General features: G+C 50.1%; 1 protein-coding gene across 2 annotated transcripts in view; it reads left to right on the top strand.

The window, feature by feature from the left end:
- The first annotated feature begins 302 nt into the window (after positions 1-302).
- The window catches only part of PRDM4 (PR/SET domain 4), a 29,837-nt gene continuing 19,333 nt past the window's right edge, over positions 303-10,806 (top strand). Inside the window, exons 1-4 of one of the 2 annotated variants that reach the window (XM_056115262.1) lie at positions 303-473; positions 3,690-3,823; positions 6,187-6,372; positions 7,711-8,505. In XM_056115262.1, coding sequence (XP_055971237.1) covers positions 463-473; positions 3,690-3,823; positions 6,187-6,372; positions 7,711-8,505 — 1,126 coding nt within the window. In that variant the 5' untranslated portion in view covers positions 303-462. The remainder of the gene's footprint in view (positions 474-3,689; positions 3,824-6,186; positions 6,373-7,710; positions 8,506-10,806) is intronic. The other variant, XM_056115265.1, reaches the window with a different exon arrangement.

The raw sequence follows: 10,806 nt of genomic DNA, 5'->3' as shown, positions 1-10,806 counted from the left end.
CGCGCGGAGGGTGCGGCCCGGGGCGCGCGGGCGGGCGGCGGGCCGGGCGGGCAGCGGCGCCCGGATGCGGCTGGTGCGCGCAGCGGCGCGCCGAGCGGCAGGTGGGCTGCGCGCCCGCGCGCGGGGGTAGCGGGGAGGCGAGGCGGGGAGGAGCGCGCGACCGGGCCAGCGGGCTGCGGGCTACGGGCCCGGTCCGGCCCGGCCTAGCCCGGCCCGGCGTCCGCTCACCCCGCGCCCTCCTCTGCAGGTCCCAGCGCCCCGCGGGAGGAGCGCCGAGCGCGCTGCGGCATGCCCCGCGCCACCGGCCCTCGGGAACAGCGCGACGGCCCGCGGCGGCCCGGCGGCATCGCTGCGGCGGGCGCGAGCGGGATGCGGCGGCCCCCCGGGACCCCGGCGAGCCGGCCCTGACGCGGGGTCCCCGGCCTCCCAGTGCCCAGTTCCTCCGAGCCCGGCCCCGCGCGGATGCCTCCCAGGTGAATGCAGCCTGCCTTTTGTGTGTTTGGGGTGCCAGGGGCGGGGGTGGGGGGTGTTTGTGTGTGTGTGTGGGGGGGGGTTGGCATCCGTAAGAAAAGGTCCTGGGTGCCCCAAAAAAGGGTGCAGGAGATGGGTGGGAACTGGCGAACTGGCATGGCTTGGGCTGTGCGACCGTTCAACCTGAGGTCCTCCGAGGGCCCCAAGTTGTTGCAGGTGCTCTGGTCGGGGGGTCACCTGCGTGGAGAACGCCGTTACCCATGCCCTGGAGAGAGTTGAGCGGGAGTTAGTCGTACGTGTGGCTTCCCAAGGAGGCTCTTGCAAGCTTGTTTGCGCTTGGCCCGGGAGTTGTGCCGAGAAATGGGTCTTCCTTCTGCAGCTTTCATGCTAATGATTTTTTTAAATTTTGATTTTTTTTTAAAGCTTGCTTGAGATACCAGGTTTTACAGTACTGTTTCTAATAGTTCCATGCGCGCATCGTTTCAGTACCACACTGGCCACCCAAGTGCCCGCTTCCTAGAGGCCTCTCTTCTTCACCACTCCATCAAACTCTGTTCTGTGAATTAATGTTTCAAATACTTTGTGGGGGGGCCTGGAGTTTGCCCCCGGGATAAAGCGCTTGCCTTGCACGTGGGAGCATCTGGGTTCCGTTTTCATGCATCCAAAGTATCCCTCCCCACCATTTATAATTTATTGTATTTCGTAGGAAAAACAAAACCTGCAAGTGTTTGTGTGGTAGGTACCCTGCTAATAACAGCACAGAAATTTGCCAGATGAAGTAACATGTGGTGTTCCTTAAAGCCCTTTCAGTGGCTATATGTTTAGGCTAGGGAAGGTTGAAAGGAATTCATTGAAGTTGCCGAAGCCATTCATTGCATCTAGCAAATGGATGCGTTTCAGTGAGCTGATTTTTTGAGCTACACACAGAGGCCGCCCTGGGCTCTGCTTTGGTGGTCGCCGACCCTGTGGAGTCCGGGGAAACTGAGGCTGCTGCCTGCAGAACATGTATTGAGCCCTCTGAGCTCTCTCCAGCCCTCAGATAACCTGTTTCATGTCACTCTAAGAAAAAGTCCTGACATTGGGCACTAGCAGATAGATCTGCACCCAGCCTGCTTCTAGCCAGGAAAACATATAGGGAAGTATTCAGGGCATGATTGTATTAAAAGTAGGGAGCGAAGAATTTAGTGTCCGGGTTCTGGCCTTTCTTCCAAGCACCACACAGCATCAGCGGGGCAGAACCCTGCAGGGACAAGCTTGTTGGACTGGAATTGCCCCTCCGGGTGAGGGACTCCAGGGATGGTTGTAAATCCCCTTCACCTGGCTTCTGTGGGCTACTGGTCACCTTTCTTTGTTCTACGGATGCTTAACTCATCACACTTCAGAGGCACGCCACAAAGCAGAAGTCTGCTGAGCCGTCACATTAAACTCTGTTTGAACTGGTTTCAGAAGCCGGGAGTTAACCTCGAAAACACCATTTTGGTTTTATGTCTGAAGGTTAAAGGCACAGATCAGCAGTCAAGCATTTTCAGAAGAGGGCTTGAAATCACCACCGACTCTTTCATTGTGTTTGAAGGTATTGAGACCAATTTGTTGTCGATCATTATTACTCTAGTGGTGATCATAATAATGATTGTGGAGTTTTAGTTGTTTTCTAGCTTAAAAACAAAAAGCCTCAGGAAAAATCTGCTTTAAACCTTGCCCAGAAACTTTTTTTTACAATTTTTAATTTACTTACTGTTTTTTTTTGGGTCACACCCAGCAGTGCTCAGAGGTTACTCTTAAGAAGCTCTGCACTCAGGAATCCCTCCTGGTGCTGGGGGAATCATACGGGATGCTGGGGAGTGAACCCAGGTAGGCTGTGTGCAAGGCAAACGCCCTAACCTCTATACTGTTACTCCGACCTCAAGTCCAAAAACTTTGAGAATGACTGTAACTGCGGCTTCTTTAGGTGACAGGGAGTGTTTTCCTTTCTGGTTGTTGTTTATGGCAGGGGGGCATAACCTAGCAGTGCTGGGGGGAGCAGGGTGCTCCCCTCAGATTTGGGGGACTATGCAGTGCCAGGGGTCAGACACAAGCCCCACACATGCAAGGCCATGCCCTCCCACTGACCCTCACTCCCCGCCCTTGCGTTCTTGCAGCTGATGAATGGATGCTGTTTTAGCGCTTGGTCTCTTCTAAGGTTTGGCTCATTCACCGTCTGCTTCTAGTTGTATTTGAGGATGGGTTTGCGTTGCTCCGTCTAAATCAACAGCTTCAGGACGTCTGCTCTCACCAGGTTCTACCCGGTCAGCCTTGAACACTTTGTTCATGTCCGGGAGTATCGTTTTATGACATCTGACCAGGGCATAAGCCTGTAAATATAGAATAATTACATATATCGTCAGACCATTGTGGGTTTGGGGGAGGGAGGGTATGGGGTTGGGCCACACTGGTGCAGTGCTCCAGGCTGCTCCTGGGTCTGTGCTCTGGAGACTGTGGTACTGAGGATTGAATCTGGTTGGCTAAATGTAAACAGATTCCTTGACCCCCTTGTACCATCTCTTCCGGCTTTGTAGATACCCTGCAATATAAATCTATATGATTTTTGTTTTGTTTTGGGGCACCTCCTGGTGCTCATGACTTACATCCATGCAGGATGCTAGGGATCGAACCCAAGTCACCGATGTGCAAGGCAGGTGCCCTACCCGTTGTGCCGTCACCCTGGGCCTAGTGTGTGGTTGGCTTTTTCTAATTGTACTTACGAACTTGGATTCCTTTTACCTTTCTTTCTTTTTATATGTTTTAGTCATGGTGAATTACAGAGTCATTCATGATTTGGTTTCAGACGTCCAATGTTCCAGCATCGTTTCCCTTCACCAGTGTCCGCTTTGCTCCACTGGGCTCCCCAGTTTTATCCCCCCCACCCCGCAGCCTGCCTCTGTGACAGGCACTTCCTTTTCTTAAACACGTCTTTGGTGCTGTGGTTTACAGTTACCGTTGTGCTGGTAAGAACTGCAGATGCTATTCCGTTGGCTTGGGATTTACAGTAAGGTGCTCCTGCCGGAAATCCTGTTCCTTCGTCAACGAAGTTGACCGAGTTCTTAGCCAGGATCCCAGTTTCCCCGCCCCATTGTCTCAGGTTCTTCTGGTACCTTCTGCAATCACTGACAAAAATTTTTTCTCCCCTCCCCCCCCCCTTTTTTTTTTTGCATAATCGGTTGCTGTTTGCTCTTTCCTAGGATGAATGAGATGAACCTGAGCCCGGTGGGGATGGAGCAGCTGACTTCATCCTCCGTGAGCAATGCCTTGCCAGTCTCGGGGAGTCACCTGGGCTTGGCTGCGTCCCCCACTCACAATGCCATCCCTGCTCCAGGTGCGTGGAGGAGGCGGGGCAGGAAGGGATCTTCGCCCCTCGCGGCCCTGTCTCTGAATGGGGGGCTTGGGGGGGAAACATGTCAGAGACCCTTTAAAAAGTGGACAGCAGAAAACAGGCCTAAGTGGTGATTCCCTTCCAGTGTCCTAAAGGATGCGTTCTTCTGACCCCTGCCTCTGACCATCTGGGGTTCTGGCCTTTCCTCTGGGTTGTGATTTATTATCTCGGATTACGCATTCCTGGGCGGCACATCCTTATCACTTGATTACCGTGTTAACTAAAGAGAACCGCAGTTACTGTTTGCTGAAAGTATGAGGAATTTTTATTTTTTATTTTATCAGGAACTGGCAATCTTTGCCAATGTGCCATCCCTAGAATTATGGGGAAAGCAGAGATTTAAAAAAAAAGGTGGATCGTCCCTGGAGTCCCAGTGTTGAATTATAATATAGGAAAAGTTAGTGTTCCCCATTATTGTATCTTTAAAACTTTTTTTTTGTTTTGTTTTTATGGGCCAGTCAGTGCTCGGGGCTCATACCTGGCTCTACACTCCAGGTTCACTCTTGGTGGCCTCGGAGGACTGTATGGGCTGCCAGGGGTTGAACCCGGATCCGGCAGCGTGCAAGGCAAATGCCCTACCTGCTGTACTATCACTCTGGCTCCTCAATTAAAAAAAAAAAAAAGAAAATTTCACAAATTTTTAAAATATTTATTAGTTGTAAACTATTTGTTATCTCTTAGACATTTTTTATAGTGAACTCTTGATAAGTAGGGAAAAAATTTAAACTATTGCTGTTGACAGAAAAAAATACACAGAAGCATGGTCTAAATTTGGGGGGTGGGGGGTTGGGGGCGGGAAGTTTTGAAAACTGCTCAGAGGACCTGGGAACCAGTTCTGGGAATTCTCCACTGAGCGGGCAAGTAGTTTGAGTCCAGGGTCCAAGGGTTCATTGCTGCTCTGGTCCTGCGGTGCCAGTGACCCTTAGGCCCATGCCCAGCTTTGCTCCAAGGGCCTTGTGATGTGCCAGGGATCAAACCCTGAACCTGTGCTGACTCCAGCCCTGGCTGCCTAAATTTCCATGTTCATTAGCGTTCTTAAGCACTATCAGAGTCCCTTCTACCATTTTCAGATGATAGTCTCCAAGGTAGACAGCATCTCAAGGTTCCGAGTTTCAGCTCTGTTTCCTTGGGTCTCATCGGTGCTCAGGTGCCAAGGGCCCATCCCAGTTATGCTTGGCCTGATGTTGGAGACTGCCCGTGGTGCTGGGAAGGGGTCAGGTCAGCCGCAGGCGCAGGCGGGGGAGCTCTTCAACCCCTGGCCTTTATCTCTGACCTGCTTTAGTCCTGTTTAAAGGAGGTCTTTTTTTTTTTTTTTCAATTAATGAAACACCATGAGGTACAGTTGTAGACTTACACATTTTTGTGCTTGGGTTTCATTTATACAGTGATCAAGTACCCATCCCTCCACCAGTGCCCATTCTCCACCACCAATGATCCCAGTATCCCTCCCACCCCCCATCCCATCCTGCCTCTGTGGCAGGGCATTCCCTTTTGTCCTTTCTCTCCTTTTGGGTGCTGTGGTTTGCAAAAGAGGCATTGAGTGGCAATCATGTTGGGTCTATAGTCTTACTTTCGGCACGCATCTCCCATCCTGGGAGGATCCTCCCAACACCCTTTACTTGGTGCTCCCTTCTCTATCTGGGCTGCCTTTTCCCCCAGCATGTGCGGCTGGCCTCCAAGCCATGGAGTGAACCTCATGGTACTTATCTCAACTATTCTTGGGTGTTAGTCTTAAAGGAGGTCTTTAATTGCTTTCCAGTGTCTTGATACTTATTTGCAAGAGAAACCATTGTAGGATCAACTTGGCTCTGTAAATCTAGAGAACCAGCGTTAGGACCAGGGCTCCAGTCATTAGTCCTGTTTGTGAACTTTTACACAGAACTGCCTGGTAGGGATGGGCTAGAAGGGGGCACTAGGAAGGGACACAAAAATCTATAGAGATTCTACTCCAGAGGCAAAGTCTTCCCAAGGGTTTAGCTGGTGAGAGGTCAGAGAGACAGTCTAGGCGTTGGAAGGGCTTAGCCAGTGAATAGAGAGGATATTTTAAAATTATTTTGTAAATTTTTTTAAAAAATTTTTTTATTAAGGCACTGTGACTTAACAGTTTCTCCTAGTTGATTGCTTGTTCAAGTAAACGGTGTTCCAAGACCAGTCTGGGGCCATCAGTGTCCCCTTCCCTCCACTGTCACCCACAGCTTCCCTCTCCACCCCGCAGCCTGCCTCCCGACAGGTCTTTAAGCTTGGGTGTTGATGTGTGAGTTCCTTTGATGCTAAAATTGAGAAAGCACCTGTTTTCTATTCAACAGGCCTGCCAGTGGCAATTCCAAACCTGGGTCCCTCCCTGAGCTCTCTGCCTTCTGCCTTGTCCCTGATGCTCCCCATGGGCATTGGGGATCGAGGAGTGATGTGTGGGTTACCTGAAAGAAACTACACCCTACCTCCGCCACCGTACTCCCACCTGGAAAGCAGTTACTTCAGAACCATTCTACCTGGTAAGCGTCACACTCACTTGTAGAACGGGGAGAGAGAAGAGCATGGACTCTTCCCCTCATTGCTCCAAGGCTTGAGTTACGGCACTTGTTTCTCTCGCCATCACTGCAAGATACTGGTCGGTATAGAAAACATTTTTGTGTGTTCAATGGGCCAAAGGCATCACAAGGGGAGAAGTGATCCACACAGTTGGGTGGGTTGAAAGAGGGATTGAAAGAGGGGCGCTGGGGTTCTTGGGGGGAGGGAGGTGGGTCCATGGATGAAGGGTGTGGTATTAGCACTATGTGCGTGGGAAACCATGAGTTACAGTGTTGCAAACTACAGAATATCAATAATAAAAACAGTTGACAAAGTTGAGGTCAGTGTTTCTGTTGTCGCTGTTCTGAGCCATGCCTGGCAGAGCTCAGGGGTCCCTGTGCACTTCCATGGACTGACTGCCAGGGCCTTACCTCCTGAACTCTCCAGCCCTAAGACTTGATGGGCCGGGACTGTCTTTACTGTTTCTACTCAGTATGTACCCAATTCTTGTTGCTGTTTTTGGGTCACACCCAGCAGCCTCAGTTCTGTGCTCAGGCTTTACTCCTGGTGGGGCGTGGATACAAGTTACAGGATTCTGGGCGTCGAACCCTGGTCGACCGCATGCAACGAAGCCCCCCATCTGCTATACAATTGCTCCGGTCTATGCCCAATTTTTATAGTAATTTGTTCTCTTTCTACCTTGTTTTCATTGTTAGCCCTTTTAATGATTCTTACCATATACTGAATACATGGTCCCTTTTTTTAATATTTTTTGTCATTGAACAGTTTCGTGTGTGTGTATTTTTTTTTTTTTTTGGGCTACACCTGGCAGTGCTCAGGGCTTAGTCCTGGCTCCGTGGTCAGGAGTCTCTCCTGGAGGTGCTCCAGGCACCATATGGAGTGCCGGGACTCCTTTACTATCCTAGGATTGGTGGAGGATTCCAGCTGTCTCCATAGGGCTGGATATGTAGCTCAGTGTCTAGGACACACGATGTCCCCAGAGGGGGCCCTGACTTGGCCCCAGCTCTGAACTGGGGGAAGCCTCTCCGTGTTATTGTCTGTGGCCAGAAAACAACTTAAATAAGTGCGCATTTGAATGATTGACTTTCAGCAAACTTCAAAGAAATACTCACTTTTTTTTTTTTACATTTCGAGTTTTACAGGAAAAAGTTAATTATGGTCTGTATTGCTGTTATAAAACTTACCTAATTAACATGAGGTAGGCCGAAGATGACTTAGTTCTAAGATATTGTCTAATGTTTGGAATTGCTGATATTTACCAGGGCACTGCCGAGTTCCTGATCACTCTTCTCTTTCTCCAGGCATCTTATCGTACTTAGCAGACCGCCCGCCCCCGCAGTATATCCACCCCAACTCCATAAACGTCGACGGGAACGCGGCCTTGTCTATCGCCAACAACCCCTCGGCGCTCGATCCCTACCAGCCCAGCGGGACCGTCGGCTTGGAACCGGGCATCGTGTCCATAGACTCGCGCTCTGTCAGCACACATGGGGCCCAGAGTCTCCACCCCGGCGATGGCCACGAGGTGGCCTTGGACACCACGATCACGATGGAGAACGTCTCCCGGGTGACCAGCCCCATCTCCACCGACGGCATGGCGGAGGAGCTGGCGATGGACGGCGTGGCAGGCGAGCACCCCCCGATGCCCACCGGTGCCCGCAGTCACGAGGCGCTGGCCGTGGAGTCCGTGAGCAGCAGCCTCGCAGCAGACCCCGTGGGCCACGGCGCCGTGCTCCCCCTCCACGGCAACGGCCTGGAGCTGCCCGTGGTCATGGAGACGGACCACATTGCCAGCCGCGTCGGCGGGATGCCGGACGGTGCCCTGGGGGACTCCATGCACACCGTGGCCATGAGCGGCAACTCTGTAAGCGTGGCACTCTCTACCTCACACAACCTCGCCTCCCTAGAGTCCGTTTCCCTTCACGAAGTTGGCCTCAGCCTCGAGCCCGTGGCCGTCTCCTCCATCACCCCGGAGGTTGCCATGGGGACAGGCCATGTAGATGTGGCTACCGACAGTCTTTCTTTTGTACCACCTTCTCTGCAAATGGAAGACTCCAATTCAAACAAGGAAAATATGGCAACCTTGTTTACAATTTGTGAGTGTGCTCAGCCTTTTTCTTTTGGAAATGTTGACAGACAAGGGCCATCTCATAAACTCGGGAATTGATTCAGAGACGAGAGAAAAATGATTAGGCTTTGTGCGATTTTTCTCTGCCCTAAGTACTGTGTTTTAATGTGAGTAATTCCCCCATCCCCTCTCCCAGTAGGCCAGGTAACGTGTGAACATTTCATTGGCTCTTACGGTGGCTTTCCAAAGTAAGGGCAAATGGTTATTTCTGTATTTTACAGATTGACTTAGCCCAGAAATATCTCAGATTTTTTTTCTTTTTTGATGTTTCGTAAATAGAGTTAATTTAGGTGTAAACTTGAGTAAGGTAGTCTGTGAGATACACCTTCCGCTTTTACAAAATAAGATAAGACGTATCAGATAGGTACTTTTTTTTAATTCCCATGGAGAATTGAAGATGAATACTAATGCAGAATTTTCCACTCAAAACGGATGTAAATGACCACAGTTGGTTATGTAAGGATTTTATTTATGGGATAGCAATAAAAAAGCAGTATTAAAATGTTAATTTACTAGGATTTGTTAGTGTCATGACATGGTTCAATCTTGCAGGGAATGTGCTGATGTTTATTATAGAGCAGTCCTTATACCAGATGCTAGAGAGAAAGTGTAAGAGACCGAACATGACGGGGCCAGAGCCCTGGGCACAGCGGGGAGGGCACTTGCCTTGCTTGCGACTTGCCTGAATTTGGTCTCTGTCACCCTATATGGGGGCCCCTAAGCCCTCCAGGGTGATTCCTGAGTACAGAGCCAGGAGTTACCCCCGAGCATCACCAAGTATGCCCCCCCAACCAAAAGAAAATAACCTCCCCATCCCATCCCCCCCAAAAAAAATAAAGCACATAACTGATGAGATGCTGTTGTAGGGGTTGAGTATAGAGGTGTTGAAGGAGCGTGAGGGGGTATCTGAGCAAGCGATGGAAAGCCAGTGAAGACTCACCAGGGATACTGAGTGACAGGACGGCTGTCAGCTGTTCATTCGGAAACTACAGCGTCTCAGACAGGACTGGGCCAACACTCAGCCTAGTGGTTAAGCATCCTGAGTGGTTATGAATTTCTGAAGCATTCCGTGGGGGTGAGGGTCTGAGAGAAGTGGGAAGCAGAGCATGAAGGTTTTTCTAAGACCAGTCCTAGGGTCTTCAGGGCAGAAGATCTGTTGCAGTTTGAGGCTGACGAGTTTGTTGGCGACAAGCAGATTACGTGATACCATAATTTATGTCTTTGCAGCCTACGAGAGAGGTAATGAAGATGAAGAAAGGTAGAGGGTATCTGTTGAGAACACAGTAGAGCTAATAGGTTGGACTAAGGAAAAACTGGGTGCTGGAGAGATAGTGTGGCACTGTCTGGTCCCCTGAGTACAACCAGGAATAAGCCCTGAGTACCGCCAGGTGTGACTTCAAACACCCCCTCTCCCCCCAAAAAAAAATAACGAAGAAGTAAAAGAAAATTTTGATTTCTCACATTGGGAAACTACATAGTTGTGAAAAAATTGCTTCTGATAATGAATAGTGGAAAAGGAGTACATGTTTTTGTCTTTTTTTTTTTTTTTTGCAGTGCTGTGAATTAAATCCAAGGTCTCGAATATGCAAGGCTGCTTGCTTTACCACCGAGTTTATGCCTGGCCTTGTAGATTGGACTGGTTTGGGTGTTTGTTATTTTCTTGAGGACTGATGGTGAGGCCAGTTGTAATGAGAAGTTGAACCTGAAACTCAGAGATATTTTACTGGAAATACTTAGGAACCCTCAGCATTCAGGGTGCCCTTTAATCATGGTCATGGACTTGGGGTGGAGCCATCTGTAAGAGTGTGGAATGGCAAGGGACTCGGAATATGAAACACAACAAGCCCAGGAAGTGATTTCGAGGTAGGAGACTCTGCAAAGCAGAGAAAGCCTTCTGGCACTGTAGAAGCCAACCAGTGGGGAGAACTTTTGGAGTATGAAATGAAATGTGTAATTTATAAATAACTTAGGAATATAATTGGGCTGGAGTGATAGCACAGCGGCTAGGGCGTTTGCCTTGCAGGCGACCAACCCAGGTTTGATTCCTCCATCCTTTTTGTAGAGCCCAGCAAGCTACCGAGGGTATCCTGCCTGCATGGCAGAGCCTGTCAAGCTCCCCGTGGCGTGTTCGATATGCCAAAAACAGTAACAACAAGTCTCACAATGGAGACGTTACTAGGCCCGCGCAAGCAAATCAGTGAACAGCGGGAGGACAGTGCTACAGGAATATAATTGATGTAAGCTCAGTGATGTGGCTGTTGGTAAGAGG

Source organism: Sorex fumeus, unplaced genomic scaffold, assembly GCF_029834395.1.
Source record: "Sorex fumeus unplaced genomic scaffold, SorFum_2.1 ptg000003l, whole genome shotgun sequence".
Classification (NCBI taxonomy): domain Eukaryota; kingdom Metazoa; phylum Chordata; class Mammalia; order Eulipotyphla; family Soricidae; genus Sorex; species Sorex fumeus.
The sequence above is the reverse complement of the archived record's forward strand: the minus strand, read 5'-3'. Positions and strand labels throughout refer to the sequence as shown.